The 20,192-nt window shown below is 41.9% G+C and overlaps 1 protein-coding gene across 1 annotated transcript in view; it reads left to right on the forward strand.

Moving 5' to 3' along the window:
- Positions 1 to 2,766: 2,766 nt before the first annotated feature.
- The window catches only part of AGK (acylglycerol kinase), a 35,637-nt gene continuing 18,211 nt past the window's right edge, over positions 2,767 to 20,192 (forward strand). Inside the window, exons 1-6 of the mRNA XM_083860500.1 lie at positions 2,767 to 2,890; positions 10,625 to 10,664; positions 14,483 to 14,562; positions 15,815 to 15,890; positions 17,237 to 17,329; positions 18,243 to 18,275. Of these exons, the coding sequence (XP_083716626.1) occupies positions 2,790 to 2,890; positions 10,625 to 10,664; positions 14,483 to 14,562; positions 15,815 to 15,890; positions 17,237 to 17,329; positions 18,243 to 18,275 (423 nt within the window). The 5' untranslated portion in view covers positions 2,767 to 2,789. The remainder of the gene's footprint in view (positions 2,891 to 10,624; positions 10,665 to 14,482; positions 14,563 to 15,814; positions 15,891 to 17,236; positions 17,330 to 18,242; positions 18,276 to 20,192) is intronic.

Genomic DNA, 20,192 nt, shown 5'->3' on the forward strand with positions numbered 1-20,192 from the left:
CAGAAATTACAGCGCTTTCCGTGACACCCTCCAGTCACGGTGTAAGCACTCCGAATCCTTCCACTTTTTCAGACAGAGATATCCTTCCGCGGATTAGCGGGGGTTTTAAAATCTCTTACAACTTTAAATTTATAACACTTACAAGGGTTAGTAACACACTTTAAAAACAAAAACACTTACAACACAAACTTTCACAATTCGTACACATACGGTACACAAATTATTCTTTTTGTAAGCACGCAATCACAAAGAAAACCCAAACAGACACAAATATCCACACACATCCGGCGCTCGCGACCGCAACTCAGAATGGGACGCTGTTCGCCTCAAAAATTCAGGCTAGCCTCTCAGATTATGAATTACTAAAGTGCACCTTCAAACTACAAGCCAAATTGGAGCCACTTTGCTCCTATAACCAAAACTGGCAGCTCTGTGCCGCCGCTGCTCCCCTCCCTGGGATACAGCCAACAGTGACCAGATTTACCTGGACAAACCAAAATTGGAGCCACTACGTTCCTATAACCAATACCAGCAGCTCTGTGCCACCGCTGCTCCTCTCCCCGGGATGCAGCCAACAGTGACCAGCTTTACCTGGAACACAACAGCCATACAACACTCCTCGGAGATTCCAAAACCCAGTCAGGCCTCTGCTTTGCATAAGATGTCTCTTATGACTTATAAGCCGCCTCTATTCAAAGGTACCTGCATTCAATACGTTTTTCTTTAAACATACCTTTTGTCTGTAGTTCCAGGAGGTTCTGGTCTTTCCCCGGGTGGATGATAAGGTCTTAGGAGCCCTCACCCCGAAAACTTTGGGCAGGCGCCTAGAGGGGGTCCCAGACCCCACCGGCCCCACGGCCAGAGAGAGCAGTTCTCCTGGCTTGCTCACCAAAATGATTTATTAAAAAACTATGGATATTGATCTAATACCAATATCCAACTATGACGGACAAAGACTCTCTAACAGTTCAAAGTTAGAAAGTGTATGTTTATTACAACGCCGGGCAGCGTGCGGGATAGCTCCCAAAAACACACGCGCAATTTACAGATCATCACAGGGTCTTTTATGTACAGGAGTATTGAATACACAAACTACAAATGCATATTCATAACTCTGGTACCTCCCATTCCCCGCTTCGTATGGTAATTAGCCCAAAAAGCCATCAAGCATGCGTAGTTTCTTCTTTGAAATGGGTCGGTGGTCTTTTTTATAGGGTGGGGTCCCAAAATGATGAAGTAAGATGGGTCTTCCTCCCTTGACTTTTTAACCTTTAGTGTTCGTGACCGCTAAATCCTGTTTTTTCCAGGACTGTTTGATTTATGATTCATGGGGTCTATTGATTATTCAGGATGCAAAAGCCTAGTTTGACAGCTTCCCTGATTTATCAGTTCCTTCCAAGATTTATGAGTTCCTTCAGTCTGGCTTCTGTTAGCAAAAGGGAAGTCCTAGCTACATTATCTCAGCACTATCTATTTTGACTACAGTCTTTAATTCTTCTAAATCAATGCCTCATTGTGGGTGTTAACGTATTTGAAATGGGTCTTAATGTCTATACTCACTTTGGGCAGCAGGTTTGCCGAGCTCAGATGGTTTGGCTCCTGAAACAAACAAGAGTGTGCAGAAGCTTCAGAACTGTGGGGTAAAAAAATAGGTTCAAGGAGGGGTATGTCGCGGGCAGTTCAGAAAGGATGTACCTTCCCAGTTCCTCAGGCAGTGGGGAAAGGCAGAGACCAACATGTGGCCGGGAGTTCAGGGTAAAAGGAGGCTGCGCCCTCTGAAACCTCGAGAGAGAAAACCCCGCGGGTGTGTGCCCCAGTGGACTCTCTCCCTTCATTCGAATGAAGCTGCAGGACTCCTCTGTCTCCTTTTGAACATAAACTTCTGGCATTTGTGGATTTTCCTGACAAAAATCTATACTGAAATCCAAAAAGACTACATATACTGGCTTCCCTTGATCGGCTGGGTGGGATACCTTGTAAAAAATAGTTATAGAGAATACTAGTTACAACCCAATGCTGGGAGAGGCACCAACAGGAGTTTATCCCAAAGCTTTTTCCATGATGAGGTCAGATCTTGCCTCTTGGTTATGTTTCCACCTTCCCCTGGCAGGATGTTGGTGCTGTTCATGGCTGCATGGCCTCCTCGTGCTATCGGTGTTTTCCGTATGTGATTGGAGATGTTTCTCCAGGTTCTTATGGTCATCCCGGTGGTTAGGCTTAAACAGCAAACCCATTGACAACATTTCTCCTAACTGCGTATTCTGGAATATTTTAGGTTTGTTGTTTGTTTGATTGTGATTTGGTTTTACTTGTGAGTTTCGTTTTGAATTTCTTTGGGTTTGTTGTCCTTTTGTTTTGTTCGGTTGGTTTCGGGTTTGGTGTTTTTGGCAGGTTTGGGGTTTTCTTGGGGTTATTAATGGTTTGTGTGTCTGTGTGTCCCTCTGTGTGTGTGTGTGTGTGTGTGCGGGCAGGGGCAACACCGTGAACAGTTTTATTGATGTAGAAGAAATACCTATTCACTTCTGTTCTCTGCTATGCTCCATCTCCTCGTGCTCCCGACATCGTCAGCGCTGACAGCCAAGAGCCTATGGCAGTCGGCTGGAGCAAGGCAGCGAGCGCCGGGGCTCTGGGAAGAGTGAAAACTCCTTTCCTCGGGCTCCGCGGGCGCTATGTGTGTGTTCGTGTCCATGTTGCGCGGCCGGAACGCCGGCGCCGCGGGAGCCGTTTCCAGCCGGGCCGGGCCGGGCGCGGGAGCGGCGGCGCGGCCGGCGGGCGGCCGGCGGGGCGCGATGGCGAAAGTGCTGGCCACCCTCAGGCAGCACTGGAAGAAATCCACGTTCGGGGCCTGCCTGCTGGGCTGGGGCGGACACTGGCTCTATGGGAAGCACTGGTAATGCGGGCTGGGGCCGGGACGGAGGCGGAGATGGAGAGGGGAAGCGCCTAAAATGGGGCTCGCCTGTCGGAGGGCCCCGGCAGCCGGAGGGGATGGGTCTCCTCCTGCTTCAGCAGCTGTGGGCGTGGGAAGCTCGGTGCCTTTCTCTGCCTCCCCACGTCGGCCGTGTTGTGGGACTGGAGCGGGTTCAGGCGGGAGGTTTAAACAGTGGGAGTGTCTGACTGGCATGACCGATGGTGGGGCCTCCTGGACAGGAGGAGGTTTTCTGTCTTCTAACTTGAAAAAGAATGTCATGGGCCGTACGTGTACCTTCAGCTTGCTTGTTTTTAGCCTGTATTATAAAGATGACTGGAACCAAGCCTGCAGGATGTGCTAAGCATGGCCCATCCCATCGTGGGGGTCCTGTGCCCATGGGTTTCCCCAGCTCCCTTTTGCTGTAGCAGAAGTCCTTATCTCTTTCTTGAAGCCCGGCACCGGCAGCCTTGTGCTGTCCCTCCCTGGTGTGGTCTTTGCTGTTGTCACCCACTCAGCTGGGAAGGAGCCTGTCAGCTGCTCCTCCCATAAGTTATATCTAGTGGTGCCATTCCCACTGCTTACCTGTGGAGTAAATGTCTGTTACAGTAAGTAAATTCCTCATTTGTGTTTTTTAAAAAGCTGAGTTTATATTTTAATCTTTGTCCTTTAAGATTATGGTTAATGCATTGACTGAAAATCAGATGTAACCAAATTATTTTAAAAAACTGTTGCTTTTGATTCTGCTGTTTATTGTCACTGTCTTAATGATTTTTAATTGTTTAGTCAGGTTTTTAACAGTGCCCTTTACTGTGTACATTGCAATACTGCCAAAGCCTCGGTGGAAAAGTTAGGAAAGTAAATCTGTTGTTTTTATGCTCTGTTTCTTCATGTCCTTTTGCCTTGGGACTTTGGCATTAAATCAGCCTTTGTTTTGCCTGCTACATCTGCTTGAGTTGCTGCTTCTTACCTGAAGCACTGAGGCTCAGTGTCCCCTTTGTGTTTGGTGTGTCTGGGAGTTCTTGTGCCCATGTGGTGTTGGTTTCAGATGTACATTGATTTCTTGTGTGGTGGTGGTGAAATTGTGTTTGGATCACAGAGAAGGTGGAGTGTGCCACAGGTGATGAAATGGGGAATAAGGAGGAAAATATGAAAGGCAAACAACCAGAAAGGGAATCTTTGGTATCTAAATTTTGGTGTGTGGGGGCTGTTTACCCCAAGAGTAGGCATGGTGCTTTAACCCAGAAGATGTACTGGGGGCAGAACAAAATTATGTATCCCATTCTCCAATCTCCCTTTTATCTGTAAAGGAAAATATAGCATTTCCTTAGGAGACACTGGAAATGCAAGGTTGGAAATCCTGTGATGACAGCTCGGTGTAGGCCGTAGCTACTGCTTTCAGAGTTCTAAACACTGCTTGGAAACACTGACAACTGTTTAGCAATTTCTGGGCCATTCTCTGTGGAGAGTTGTTTTATCCAGGTTAGAGAAAAGCAAGGAACAACAAGAGCCTGATGGCAGGAGTGTAAAAAATAATTCAAAGGTGGTCTCAAAAGCCCTTTGTGGTACTCTGTGAACGGTGAGGACCTTACCTTGTGGCAGGTGGACATCTGGGAGTAGGCCAGTATCCCTCTCTGCAGCTTGTGGGGATGGCTTTTGGTGTGAGTGTTTCTGCACATTCCCTTTTCCCCGTTTCTTTGTCTATGTCCCAGTTGTCCTGGGGAGCAGAGGTACCTTTTGCCCCATGCACAGATTGCCACAGGCAGTGCTTGGAGGGGTTAATGAAGGATCTGTAAGGGGCTGTGTTGGCCCCGAGGCTTGTTGTCATCCACATCAGAGGCCCAATTGCTATGCATGAGCCATGCCTGGCTGGACTGATACTGGCCCTTCTAGAACACATTTGAAGTGTAGTGAGGTCTTGTGCTTTGGTTTTTGGCATCACAAGTTCCTGATGAAGGGCCTTGCATTAGCACAGATGAGCCTCTTGGTTCAGATTAGCTTCTGACTTCTTGGAAGTAGCTGAGATGTTGTTAGTTTATTTGCAGCCAAAGAAAATTTTTGTTTGCCATCCTCCATCCCTCTTTCTGTCCTTGCGGATTTTCTAAAATATTTCTCTTGCGAGGAGAAGGTCATTTGCTTTTTTGACTTCTCAAGGTTCCTTCTTCTGGATGCAGCAGCCATGATGCTGGCATTAAGTGGAGCTATTGTAAATAACAATCTGTCCTGCAGATAAATGGCTGTTCTTCTGTAGACAGTCTCGACAAATTCATAATGACAGAAGAGCTCTGAAGTACTTCCTTAAGACTTTGTAGGATGCTCTATGGACAAAAAGAATGCTTCCTTTTCCAGGCTTGTTCCCATTGCCTCTTTCCTGACTGGGAAATGGACATGAGAGTCCCCCTTACATACCCTGAAGACTGCTGTGGAGCCTGGTGTGGATGCCCTTGTGCTCCCTAGGATGTAAAGGGAAGAGGGGCACTGGGGTGCCATGGATTGTGGCTTGATTGGTCTAAAGGTTGTGGATGACAATAACTGAAAAGGTTGAGGAGCTGCTTAGTCCTGGTACTTTCTTCCTGCAGCAATTAGTTTCTGGATCAGTGTATTATTAGCCTTTCAGTTTGGGAGATGTTTGTTCAAATACTGACTGATTTGAAAGTAAGGAGTTTTGGATGAGCAGGAAAAATAAAAAGAGGAAACCTTGTGTTTATTCCCCCTCCCCAACGTGTATTCAGCCCTTCTAAGCATGTGATAGTACAGAAGGTACCTCTTCCACAGGGCTGTCAGTCAGGAGGTGGCAAAGGTTTTTAATGTGTCAAATGATAGGAGTTATGTCTGGTTGAACTACTGTTAACTAGAACCCCTTTGCCATTCTTTAAATTCCTTTTGTTGTCATTAAAGAATATGTTTTAAAAATCCATTGCTTTGCGTTTAGGATAGCAAATACTCTTGTGCTATGTGAGAAGTAGGAGGATAACTCAGTGCTGCTACATGTTCGGTTATCTTGAATTTCTCTGGATTGCATGAATTTATATATTAGGCTCATTTTAATCTATAGCATAAGATGCTGCAGGTAGAAGGGACACGTAATTTAATTTTCTAGATCAAAGCTTGCAGGGTATGCAGATTGTCAGATGTGTGCTCACATTCAGTAACATACGTCTGCTTAACATACGCAGGGGAGGTTGATTACAAAAACAATTGTTCTTTACCATATGATTGTTCTAAAATTATCACTAAGTTTGGAATCCCCTCTCAACTTTATGTCCTGGGTCACCTTTCCTGAATTGAGCTGCAGCTGTTCTTTGTATGCCCAGGTGGTGCAGTGAGTTACCAGCTCTGTAAAATCAGCAGAAGTGAAATCTCCAGCATGATGGACATCAGCTGAACTGATTGTCAGGTTTGACCAGACTGTTACAGTGATGTCACTGCAAAAGTGATCATCACCATGTCAGGATGGAGACCCTGGATATTTTGCTGAGGTTGTGGACTCATCACGTACTTAGTTTTACTCTGTATATGTTAAAAGTATTGACATTCTCAGTAGAAAGTGCTGGCAAAGCACCTGAGCCTTTGACTGCCTGCCAGTAATCCTGAGTGGTGCTGTTATCTACAATTTGAATGTTAGTCTCTGTGTGTTTGCCAGCTGATAACTCACTTTGTCACCTTTCTGCATATACTTCTTGAGTAGCTGACTTTATTTCATCAAAACTTTGTCAAAAAAAGAGTATAAATTCTGAGTTGTAGGTAAAGCTGATGAAACCTAAGATTTGTCTTTCATGCCCTTCCAAGACCAAGATGGAAGTGAATTCTAATATCCAATAAAGAGGATTCTGTGCTCTTGCTGTATTAGAAGCAGCCAAAAAAGCTCTCTGCTAAGATAAAATCTTTTTCGGGAGTTCTGATACAGCTCCTGAGGACTGATCCTGTGTGCACAGCTTTGGTCAAGTTTCTCCTCACAAAACTCTGTGTTTTGATGCAAACACTGAACTTTGAAGTTTTTAGGCTTCTTTATATTTGAGTATATTTAATGGTCTTAGATTTAATGCTGACAACCCATTTTGGAATGAGATGCTGAGCTTCTTTTTACTTTTGTAGTGTGATCACTTTTAGGGGAGTTGCTTTGGCTGGCTCTAAGACAGACCTTTGCTGTCAGCTGAGACCCTCAAACAGCTTAAATTCAACTTCATTGTCTTCTGCTTGTTGCATTCATTGCTGCCCCGGGTGACCTTTCATCATGGGAACTGTCCTTCCCACCCTGGCTTCTGCTGACTCTGGGGCACAGGACTCAGTCTCATCTTGAGGAGCATCCATACTAAGTTGTGTATTCCAGCTGAGAATGTTCAGGACAGGAGCAGTGGCCAGTTGCCCTGCCCTGCCCTAGGGATGTTGCCGAGAGATCAGAACAGCCCTGTCCAGGCGAGTCACAGGGATGTTGTGTTCTCAGAGTGTTGTGTGCTGGCAACCTGGCACGGCTGGAGCGTGGGGAGCCCTGCACAGCCACTCGTGTCCTTTCTGTTGGTTCCATTTTTGGTGTGCCTGCTCTGTTCTCCACAGAGTCTGTGCTGCTGTGGCTGTTGGCCTTGAGGCTTTGCTGGGAATGTTCTGTCTGTGGGTTCAGCCTAGGACAGCCTCTTTCTTCCATACCCTGCTGCCACTGTTTGTTCCTCTCCGTTTCCCGATTTTTTACTGCTTAAGCAAGTTGGCCCAGCTGTAAGTTGTGTGATGCTTAATTCTCACAGCAGGAATACAGCCCTGAGTTGGCCAGCAGATGCAACATTGCCTGTCTGTTTGACTTTAAGGCTGAATTGTGTAGATAAGCCCTTAGGGGAAACGTAAAGTAAAAATTGATTTTTAGTTTGCTGCGGATATGGTGCAAGTCAGAAGAAATCTCTGTGTGTTCTTTAAGGCAGTGGAGCAATTTCCCTCAGCCTCCACCTGCTCATATTTGAGCATTGTTGAAAAGGCTTTGTTACTACCTAACTGTAGACAATAAAGTACAAAAGATCAACAAAATATTACATTTATTATTAAAGTCTCATCTTCTCTGGGAGGTGGTGAGCAGTCATATTTTGAGAATGAATGCATGCTGTGGCAGAAGGCTTTAAGAAGTTACCTTTTAGCTGGTTTTCACATTTTCCAGCTCTGTTTATTGATTGTTATGACCTGCAGAGGACTTGCAGGCCTACTTGGGGTACTTTAAGTGAGTGCTGTGAGGTGAGTAAATGTAACAGCTGTAATGCAGAAGGAGTGCTGCTGTTCTTACAGATGCATCCCTGTGAGTGCACTTGTGCTGTTTTTTCTGGGCTTTGAAGCTAGTTAAGTGTTGACATAATATTTTAAGGAAATAAAAAATTCATGTTACCTGGCATCTTTAAACCAAACTTGAGGTGTCCTTGACAAACTCGGCTGACTTTGAAATGTCCCAGCTGAATTAAGTGGAAATCCAATGAGTATGGCTGGGATGGTATGGGATTCCAGGTGCTGTGAGAAGTGAGACAAATCACCTGGAAATTGCTGGATGGTAAATGATTCTTCTCTCAGAAGCTAAAGTTTTCCTTTGACACCAAAATGGTAAGTGTTGAAATAGGCTGTTGAAAAGGCTTCTGCTGTCTCCTTAAGTGCTTCAGTGCAGGAGGAAATCAGCATAGATGTTGGTGTCTAAACTGTCAAGCTCAATTTTTATGGGTAAGGCTCCTTGAGGTGAATCCTTGACAGTTGTTTTGAGGATCTTTGAGGTTGAAAAAGAGAGCACAGTGTCTTCTGCTTGCATTTGGAAAGTGTTGCTGGACTTCATTTTAAAGGCAATTAACACTGCAGCATAAAGCTGGACGCATCAGGAAAATAGACTGGCTGATAGGGTGACAGAGCTTGACTCCTGAACAAAATAGCATCAGTGTGAAATAAACGAATAAGAGTTTGGGATTTGTTCAGAAGGTTAGGACAGCAGTTCTTGAAGACATCAACTGTGTGGCCATGGGGCCATGGAGCCCCCCATGACAGTGGGGGCTCCTTGATATCCTGTAATATTTCAACTTCGTGTATTGAAATTGCAGTTATTATTTTGTGTTTGCTTTGGCCACGTGTAGTCACTGAGGGAGGGGGGAAATGTGTGGGGGCTCATGCCCTCAGTGGCACAGTGTGGACTCAATCTGTCACACTGTTTTGATTGAGCTGGAGTTAGCTATGACACTGCTGTTGCAAAGCTTGGAACATAAACCTTTCCAGAGTTATTTTGCCTGGTGCATTTCCATCATATTACAGCAATCAAACCCAAGCTGTTGCTCCTCTAAGTGATATTGCAGGTGCTTAATACAAATTATCTACTCCTTTGGTTTTAAGGAGCAAATATGACAGCATGCCTCTGAGGAATTTTTTTTGCAGACATCCAAGTTACTTGTTATCCTGATGAGGTATTGTTCACATATTTTCTTTTTCCATGCTTGAACTCTTCCTTTGTCTTTTCATTATTACCAGAAATAAATCTGTGGATTTTATACCATTGTTATTTTCTCAGAACCAATTTTATATCTCACCTGAAGTCACCCTACTCATTTTATGGCATTGCAGCATCTCTTGGTGATGCCAAAAAGAGCAGCTTATGTAGTTCCAGTGTCAGATAAATACTGTAAACCCATGGAATCAAATAGATGGCACTTGGTTTGGCCTTGCCTTCTCTTCTGCCATTTCCATGGCAGGGTTTGGCCTGATGAGCCACACTTTGGGGCAGAAGTGTGCTGTTCTCCCAGTCACCTGTTTTTCTCTGGTTGGCCTTTAATCCTTTTGCTTGATATAATGTTCATTTTGGTATGCTGCCTGTAAGTGAGGGTTTTTGTATGTGATATTTTGAGACAAAAAATATATGTTCTTGCCAGCTATTAGTAAGGGCAAGCTGAAGGATGGAGAGTGTTGGTACTTAGAGTACAGGCAAGACTCTGGGCACAGCAGAGCTGTAGTTGCCATTTTGTCTGCAAGAGGAAATAGGGCATTTCTGGGGCTGGGGAAGGAGTAGACTTTCATTCCTCACTCAGTAGCTGTGTCTCTGAGGCTTGCTGTCCATATACCATGCTTGCCATGACAAGTCAGGACTGTATTTATGAAAAGACCATCTGTGACATATCTAACACTGATCATCTCTCTTTTGGTTTTACACTTCACTTCATGAGATGAGTGCTTGTTCACCTCTCTGAGGTACTTCTTGGGCTGTGTTCAGACCTAGGTGGGTGGAAGGTGCTGCATTTATGCGTGTTTGGCTTGCAAACTGATGGAGAGGGGAGTTCACAGTTGTAATGCACAAAGACTTAAGTCCTCTCTAGAACCCTTCTACGCTGCCAGAATGGTAAGTATCTTCAGTGTAAACACCAGGTAGTGAGAATGTTGGAAAAACCCACACCTGAGCTCTGGAGTATAGTTACGTAGCAATTTAACAAATAAATCACAGTTACACAGTGTGCCAGAGTTTATGTAATCTCAGCACACTTGGCATCCTGGTCTTTGTTTTCTGCTTTTCTTTTCTGTAGAAAGAATGTTTGTGTGCAGAAACAAAATATGCATATGTGCATAAATGGGGGTGTTTTATCCTTAAAATGTTTTGGGTTTTTTTCTTTTTCAGTGTTGTCAAACTGTGTGTAAAAGGGGTATGTACCTACATTTTAAAAATGAGCAAATTGTTTTAAACTTACACAATGTAATGTCCCCTCTCTTTTCTGTCTTACCTGATAGCGATAACCTGCTACGAAGAGCTGCATGCCAAGAAGCCCAGGTAATGCCTTTTAAAGTAATAAAATCAGATTGAAATCTCCCTCTTATCTTGGTTGTTCAGAGCTCCTGAGATTTTCCCAGCAGGCCTTTACTACGTGACAAGCCTTCTAATGATGCCGTCTGTGTTCTTTCCCTTAGTGCCCAGGGCTGCGCAGCGGGTGCTGCCCCTTGTGTGTCTGGGCTGCTGCTGCAGGGGAGTGCAGCGTTATCCTTGGGGTGATCTTAGTCACTGCTGGAGCTACCCAGACCTCCACTGCTGCACATGCAATTGCTCTGTGCCTGTACACTTCTGGCAGGAAGATGATTTGTTGATAAGAATGAAATCCCAGCCCCAACAGGGGAGGTGTAGTCTGGGCAGAATCAGCACAGACTGCTTTGTGTCAGTGCTCAGCTGCAGAGATCTTGCCCTTGTCTGTTTAACCCTGAGTGACTGTATCAGGGATGCCAGCTGTGATGACTGACTGACCCAGCTCTTTTGGGACCCATTTACTGGGAACTTAATGGGGACAGCCTGATTGCTTATCAGTGACAAGAAGGCCACTGTTCAGGGAGGGAGAGTTACCCTCTCAGGGTAACTGTTGCATTTCATAGTTTGTGGCCTGCAGGGGCAAACAGCAGTCAATAAACTCCCATACTCTAATATCCCCACAAAGAAATCTTGTCCTTAATAAGTAGTTTTCTGGAGGTGTAAGTGCTGCTGCCCATGGGTGACATCACTTCTGTGGGATTTTTAAGATTTTTTACCTCCCACAAATAAAGTTTATTCTAAACCTGCTTCCTCATGACAGATCTTTGGTTGCAGGGTGTAACACTGCTCCCATCATTGCTACATACTGAGGCCTGAGTAGAATGGTGAAAATTATGTTTCTCAGTAGAGAAGTGTTGTGTACCTGAATTATCCCAATTTCAGCCTGTCTGCTGTTGAAAGATTTTCATAGGAACTTGTCTTGTGCAATGGATTTTCATGCCAGAATAGATGTAAGGGAACTCACTGCTCATGAAAGAACAAGGAAAATCTTTCTCTGAAAATACTGCTTTCAGAAACAATACTTGTAATTTCAGAGTCTTACGTTTTCAATATTAATTTTTACTGCATAATAACAAATATCAAATTTTTATATCACAAAAAATAGCCGTTAATACCTCAGTATTTGAAGCATGCTGACCAAATTAAACCAATTTTTTTAAAAGGAGCTGATGAAGTAGTTTGTGTGTATTATCAAAAAGGTGTAAGTGCTAAGGAAAAGACTGGTACCAGCAGATAGTTCACTTGTGGAAATCCTGAATTTCCAATTTCTTAAATCTAGTTATTAAGTGACAGGTTCTATTCCATTATGGCTTATTCTTACAAATGAAAATACAAAAGTACTGTCAGTAGAGCTTCCTGCAATTTTAGTGGTTAAAGCTTGGGAAAATGTCCTGCAGAAGACTCCTGCATTAGAAAGGAATGAACCAAAAAGCCTAGTAATCAATTCTTGCTGCAGTTCCCATTTCACTGATGTGTCAGTGCCAAATAGTGCTTGAAAACACACAGCAGTACTACATTAAGGCATTAAGTGTCTGGTATGTTCTTCAGAATAACAACAGTCTAAAATTGTTTGGAAAATGCTACTTACTATAGTGCTGTATATAAGTATTGGGAAAAAATAGAGGCAAACTCACCAAAGAAAAAGTTTAGTCTGAATGAAGTGTGTGTGAAGTTCTTACTATTTTTACATTGGATTTTTAGGTTTTTAAGCCTGTTACATTATCAAATCGATGAGGAAGCTGCCTTGCTGAGAAGGTATCCACCACAGCAGTATTTCCTGCAAAGGTTCTGCCATGTGTGTCTGAATTTAAATACCAGTTTATGATGACCTTGGTGTGGCAAACAATTATGGAAAGATTCTATAATAAAGAACCCGTTAATCATGTTTTTAGCATTTTACACCTCTGTCTCTGGAATAAGTCAGTGTCAGCTGACTTGGACTTCCTTGGCAAATCAGTCTTGCTGATTGACCTTGTTGCTGAACTCTGGGTACGTGTTAAAGAGGTGCTGTTTAGCTGACAAACAATTCACTCAGAGGAATTTCAATTCACTCAAAGGGTAGTTTTCTGTAAAAGAATGTAGTTTCTTTGCTGGTATTCATAAAGCACTATAAAAGCTTTGTATAAAAGGGTTTTTCATAGTTGTAAAATAGTGATTGTCATTTTAGAAGTCCAGAAATACAATACCTAGAACTGTGAATTTGACAAGAAAGTAAAAAAGGCATTGACTTACCTAAATTATACCCTCATATATATATTTAATAACCATTTTTATCTTATGTCTATTGGTTGTCTTTACTTACGTTCTGCTCTGAAAGACTTCTATAATATTGCATTATTATTTTTTTACTTCCTGACTTAAAAATCAGCATTTGCTTTAGATATGTCCCTGTATATAACATAAATGTCTAAGTATATTACATAAAGAAGCAATTATGTCACTACTAATAAAATCTTTATGAGCCTTGTTGGGTTGTTTAGAGCCTTGTTGGATTGTTTGGGGCATGCAAATACATCATATTGTGCCGCCTAAACAAATAATTACTTGTTTCTAACAGCTGTAACATGCTAGAGGTCCCCTATTCCCCAGTTCCCACCCAACAATTGCAATATAATAAGTTGATCTGTTTTCCAGCCGATCTTTGAGTAAAGCTTAAGAGCTATTCATTTGTTTCACTTTCTTTGAAGATTTCTTTACTCTCAACAACTTCTCTCATCCTTATTCTTTCCTGAAGAAGAAATTCAGATGTTTCAAGCAGCACAGCCAGCTGTACCCTTCTTTAAATTGAGGTTTCCTGAGCAAAGTTTGAGAGTGGAATTAATAATAAGTTTGAACAGCTAATAACCACTAAAATGTACTGTTCTTTGTGTACAATATCACCACTTTCAATGTAAAAATTCCTGCTGGGGGGTTTAACTTTCAAGGTAAAGGGGAAAAAAACAGGGACAGTTAGCTGGGCCATGTTCAGCAGCGTAGTCTTTGGTTCATACTCTTTCTGGGGCTTTTGGATTGTATTACTGAATACCTTGTATTCCTTATGTTCAAATCCAGTTTGATTTGGTGTGTTAGTGGGGATGCCTTTAAGTGACCTTCTAGAGGCTTACAGAGCAGATGTAACAGGCATGGAAGTTTTGCATTTCCTTGCCTGTGCTGAATAGCTTTAGAAATAGGTACAAAGTGCAAGAGGCTTTGTGGAGGAAAGAATTTAAAATTGAGACGCCTCTTCAGAATTAGATTAAAAGTTGAAGAGGAATTGAATGATTTTTATAGAGAGAGATTAGTTTAAAAAAAAGTGTAAGAAACAGTGGACTTGCTTATAGATCAAGGCAGATTCTCTTGTAATTATCTTTCCTGTCTTCAAAAACTGAAGCATGGAAAATACTAAAATGAGTAGAAGAGATAGAGGAATTAAAGTTCAAAAGTTGGAAAGAATGCAGAAAGAAGGTGACAGGCAGGTGTATGAGAATTACATAAGGAAAGAAAATCCAGTAACCTTGGAGTCAAGGAAAGCTCCCTGGATCTCTGCCCATTGCAGAAAACCAGAGGTTGACAAAATGAAATGGTGGTGGAATTGTACAAATGGGCTAAAGAGTACATATGACAGTGATGTGAGCTGCTGCTAAGAGTGCAGGTCTTTGAATGAGAGACCTGTACAATGGCTGAAGGTGGAAGTCATTTGAATGTCATGAGGTTTGAAAGCCCATTGACATTTGTAGAGATGCATTATTTTTAACTGTTTTAGCAGTGTGCTTAAAAGATAAACTAAGCCCTGCTTTTTTTCTCTTACTTAGGCTTTTGGCAACCAGCTGATCCCTGCCACTATGCCATTGAAGAAAGCAACAGTCTTCCTCAACCCAGCAGCTTGCAAAGGGTAAAATTCCTTCTTCTCATCCCTCTCATTTGAGCCACTCTTTCTGCATTTTTGCTCTGCTATTCACTATAAAAGCCAGCCAGATGTTTGAGCTCATTTTTGCCTCCCTCTGATGCCAAGCTGGTGCTATGTAACTATGCCAAACTTTATTTCACAAAAAATATTGAGATGAGAAATAGAATTAGTTGCTTGAGGTGGAAGAAAGATTTCTAAATATATATTTATATATAATTCTTTTTCTTTAATCCTGTGTTTTGGCCTTCGTCATTCCTTCGTATGTAGTAGAATTCCTTTGTATTCCATCCATACTTTTCCATGTGATATATTTCCATCCTCAAAAAGTATAGAAATAAGAGATGACCTTGATTGGTTCAAGACTTAAAGTTGGCAAGAAGTGATCTTACTTCTGTGGGAACCTGCCCTTAAAAGGCATGTGCCCACAAACTGAGAGGCTAAATATGGGCTTGGAGCAAGACTCCTGGAAGAGGTGGGCTGCTATTTTTATGTGCTCATTAGCAGAAAAAACATAATCTTGGATGTGATGTGTGTCTGTTTCTGCTGATCAGCTACACTTTGGGATAGTTGCATTTTGTGGAGGGGCAGAGAGTTGTTGTGACCAATATAAGGGGAATATTATAGCTGACATGGAAGTGCTTGGACTCACGCCTTTGTGGGTCTGGAAAATACATAGTATAAATCAAGTCTCATGTTTCTACTTATAAACAATTTATAGTTAGTGATATAATTATTTTATTATGCAATGGCAGGCATAAAGTTACCAGTCCTGTAACAAAAAAGGTCAGATAGAGTTTTGCTTCTAACCTTATTTAATAATATGTAGTAATAAATAACTCAGATTTTAAAAATATTTCTTAAAGCCTGCATGGGCCGTCTTTGTGGTCATAAAGGCTGGTACTTTGTAAGTCATGCATTTTCTCATAAATTACTTTCTGGAAATCTTAATTTGTTTTAATGGGTTTTTTAAATTATTTTTTGCAAAAGTTAGATAGCATCTTGTGCATTTATTAAAACTGCAACAAAACCCTGACATCTGAGCTATGAGACTAGAAGTGTAATACATTTGAACCACATGAAATCTCATCTTTTCTGACTGTCAGGTTGAGTGACTGATTGTGGAGATTGAATGCTTGGTTTTAAGTAGATTTTTTCTTGCTATTCATTTATTTCTTTCCTTTTTAATTTTTTTTTAGCCACAAGACTCATTAAACAGTTTTTACTCTGTTATTTCTAGCAAAGCTGGGAACCTTTTTGAAAAGAATGCTGCACCAATTTTGCACTTATCTGGCTTGGATGTAACTGTGGTTAAGGTAAGAACTGATAGGTTCTGCTACTTTAGAAATATTGACACTCATCTTTCTCCTCTTGAAGAATTGAAATTCAAATCTGTATGCATTTGGAATTCTCAGTTGTCCTGTAGACACCTTACAGAAAGAAATAAATACTAAGATATTAAACCAATACCTAATCTTTTTAATTCACAGTTAGTTTTCAAACAGCATAGTGGGATTTAAATTTTTATCTAAAGCAGTACATATGCTTGTTTGTCTGTCTAAAGCAGTCCTTCTGTAATTCATGTTTGAGAGAAAACTCTCTAAATATTTGACTGCTGGCTAGTGGTACATGCCCATTGCTGTTGAATTTGTCATTTCTGCCTGAACTTGAAGCTTCAGTTGAAAAGTGAGGAATTGTGACATGCAGTTGAACTGTTCAGATTAATTTAAAAAATCACCTTTTGTCTTTACACTGAAATTATTTCTGTGTCCCTCCAAATAATTCAAAATTCCTACCATGAAAGCAGAAAGCTGAGCTCTAAATGGTGTGAGTTAACAAACAAGTTTTCTTTGGAAAGAAAAGAACAAGGAAACATTGAAGGGATTCTGATCTGTCTGCAGTTTTTTGGAGGCTGTGATATGTGGATTGCATAATAGTCAGTGTGTCCTAACAGCAAAGTACTCTGAAATGCATCTTTCTGTCTTGTAATCTTTTCCACAAGGTTTAGTATTAAAATACTGTTTTTATTAATCGTTTTCTCTGTTCATTAAAAATACCTAGTCCCACCCTAAGAGAAGAAATTATTTTGCAAGGCTTAAAGCTGATGCTTGGTAGCGTCAGACATGACATGCTGGCAGAGCAGGGCTAGGCAAGGAAGTGAGTCTGAGATGGTTCTGTAAAAGACTTTATTTTGTAGAAAACAGTTTTGATGGTTTAAAAAGTTGGTACTCTTTACTGCTAAATCCATTGTCAGTGGCTGTCAGGCAGTGGCCTTTTATGTAGTTGATGCTTTGTTTCAGGAGATGCACTTGAGCACTTTGGCTGTTAGAGATAGTGTGAGTTTTTCTGCAAGTTTCTGGCTTCTGGATTTGTTTCAGTGTAATATTATCTGGAAATAAGAGGATTGCTGTGATATTCTAGCTCTATTGAATAAGATGTGCTTTGATAGTTCTTTTAACCTGTGTGTGTGCTTGCACATATTATATTATGCATCAAACTGGTTTTATAAGTTGAAAAAAAACTCTGAATGTAAATAATATACAGTACTGTGTGCCTATATAAAAATAACTATTAACCAGATGGATAGACAATTCTTTTTTCTATAAAAGAGATACACTAAAAATAGTCATTTGAGTCCTCTGTTGGATCTCTGTTTCTTCAGACTGATTATGAGGGACAAGCGAAAAAGCTTCTGGAATTAATGGAAAACACGGATCTGATCATTATTGCAGGAGGAGATGGCACAGTCCAAGAGGTACTGCATGAGCCTGGTTTGTTGAGAATCACAGTTGGGTTGAGGGCAAGAAGATTGAATCTGTGCAAGGTAGCAGCATCATGACAACAGTTCCTAAAGATCTGTCCAGTTTAATATCTGTGTTTTCAGTAAATGTTATAATATTCTGGGGACAGAACACCATGCTCATTGGTATTAAAGAGATGATGGGAGTGGGGGCAAAAAGAGTGTGTGACATAACTGTCTTCCAGAACTTTATTCTAGAATGAGCAAACTCTTTGGAGGGACATGGTTCTAAATTTTTCTTTCTGTGTTATGTAGTTGTAATGGTTTGATTTTCAAAGTTCCTTCCTTTCTATATACTCCCCAGGAGGAATACATATTTTGCTAAGTGGGAATCTGATAATTTAAAAATTACGTGGGAATGATAACGAAGCATGAAACGTATTTAATAAATGCCTATTGTCAAGATGATTAATGACAGGAGCAGAACTGGGGGATACTCTCTTTTTCAAGACTGTATTTAATTCAAGCAGTTCCTGGTTGCTAACTACTCATTCCATAAGAAAGTGGCTAAATGAATGCAATGACCTTAAGAGAAAGGGATCAGAATACATCTGCAAGTTTGTTCTGGCCTTTTGTTAATTGCATTGACCAGTGCTGGTTTTGCATTATGCAGAGCATCATTCAGTTAAAACATTTTCATTGGCATTGGTTGTGATGCCAGCATGTACTCAGGCACACTCATAAACCTGCTGTTTCCAACATGTTTTGAAGCTGAACATTCCTTCTTTCCTATGTAAACAACTGTAGCATAAAAGAGTAGCTGCTCCTTAAATCTTCTCAAAGAGTACACGTGGTAAAGAATTTCGTAGCTTTTTACTGTAACCGAAAAATTATATTCTTGGAGCTGAGCATTTCTCATGTTTTTCAGGTTGTAACTGGACTTCTCCGTAGATCAGATGAGGTGAGAGGATGTCATTTTAAAAATTGTGTTTATTTCTTGGAACATCTTGTGCATCCACTGTGATCTCTTGGCCTCAGCTGCCTCCAGAAAATACATTGCTTACTAGTCTGGAGCCAGCTTGCTGTGCAGCAGTCCGGCTGGGCTGCTGTCCTGCAATGCTGCCTGTTGTTCTTTGTTCCCTTTCTGAGGGAGTGCAGTCACTCCCAAGCCATGGCTTTGGGAATTTTCCAGCATCAGAGCAGGGATTGTGGAGAAGCCAAATGCTCAATTTTCAAAGACCCATGGACCAGCTGTGCATGCCACTTTGTTTGGCAGAAGTATTGGGCAAAAGTACATGTTTTTCTTGTATTTGTACAGGCTTGAAACCGAATTCAGTTATGGTCACACTCCTACTGCTGTGGGATTGCTTTGCTGTTTCTTCAAGCAGTGCATACCTACCTATGCAGATGGCTGTACTAAGCAAATTTTAACCTCTCAAGGTGGATCACTCTGAATGAAAATGGGAGAGACTTTTCTTTAAAAAGTGGGAGGACAGTGTTATTGAAGAAAGGAGGGAATCATTGTTCCTGAAACCTTCTGGCAGGAGCTGGCAAAAACTCAGTTAAATGATCCAGGCAAGATTATGATGATACCCTTGGCAGCTAGAATTGTATCTGTTTAGGCATTTTCATTGCCTGAATGTGACAAGGGGAACTCTGCAACCAAGTCAATGTTTTTAAAGGAAGGCTAGTTATATCAATTCTGAGACATCATTGTTTTAAATCTAATATTATTATAGTTGGATCCTGAGACTTTTACAATCTGTCAGTAGTGGAAGAAAAGTTTAGAGGCTTTACTGGCTAGTTTCTCTTTATTTTTTTGGCTTCTTATCTTGATGTAGCTTGGATCATTTTACAGTAGCGTAGGAAATTCTGCATCCAGCACAATTATGGGTGGAATACTGCACTGTAGTATTGCCACTGTGTCACTTAATGTCTTTGGCCAAGGAATTCTTGTCCTTCATCTCAGTCTAGGGGTAGAGATCTGCACTTGAGCTCCCTCTCTCTGTGCCCTGCTTCCCTTTTCCCTCAGGGATGTCACACCACGGTTGCCTGCATAAGAGCCGGTGCAAGGTATTCCAGAAGCCCTGTTCCTAGCAGCCAGGGAGACAGAGCTTGATTGCAGGAGCTGCAAACAGCCTCTCATTTGCACACTGTAAAGCAGTGCTGAAGAAAATGAGAGCAGGGCGTTTGAGAGGACTTGCAGGTGGCAGGGACACAGCGGGGAAGAGTGGTTGGGTGTGCAGTGAGATGGGAATTTCCTAGTGGCTGCAAATTGGCTGTGTCCCAGTGCTGCTGGCAGCATGGCCCAGGAGGGCCGTGGGGCACTGGGTATGGGGTAGTTTGGTTTGCTGACATGCTTCAAGAAGCAAGGTTTAAGATGAAGTACAGGGTAATAACTTGCTCCTTCAACAAGCCCTTCTGCTGAACAGTTGTACAGAAAAATAACATGGTCAGTGACTTCCAAAAAATCAGACCTTTTGCTACTTCTTGATTTGGATGTCAGAGGAATCAATTAATTTCCTTTTCTTAAGTGAGAAAACCTCTTTGTTATGCAAGGTTACTCTGTCAGAGGGGGATTTCTGCAGTGGTAAATAGAATTCAGAGCCTGTGATGTATTAAGAAAGATGGCAGATTGCTGACAGAATCCATGCATTAGTTGGGATGTGGCTGCCAAAATGGATGTAACAATGCTCTTAATGATTACAGAGAGCTCCTTTGTACCCAGTTGGCAGTGGTGGCTTCACAGATTTGGGTGCCATATTCTGAGTCATTGTGTGAGGAAGTGCCTGGCTGCTCAGTGCCAAAGGGGTGATGCCAGACACAGCTGTGATCTCCACACAGGAAGCTTCATGCAAATGTTAATTTACTTTCCTTA

Source organism: Zosterops lateralis, assembly GCF_965231275.1.
Source record: "Zosterops lateralis genome assembly, chromosome: 4".
Taxonomy (NCBI): domain Eukaryota; kingdom Metazoa; phylum Chordata; class Aves; order Passeriformes; family Zosteropidae; genus Zosterops; species Zosterops lateralis.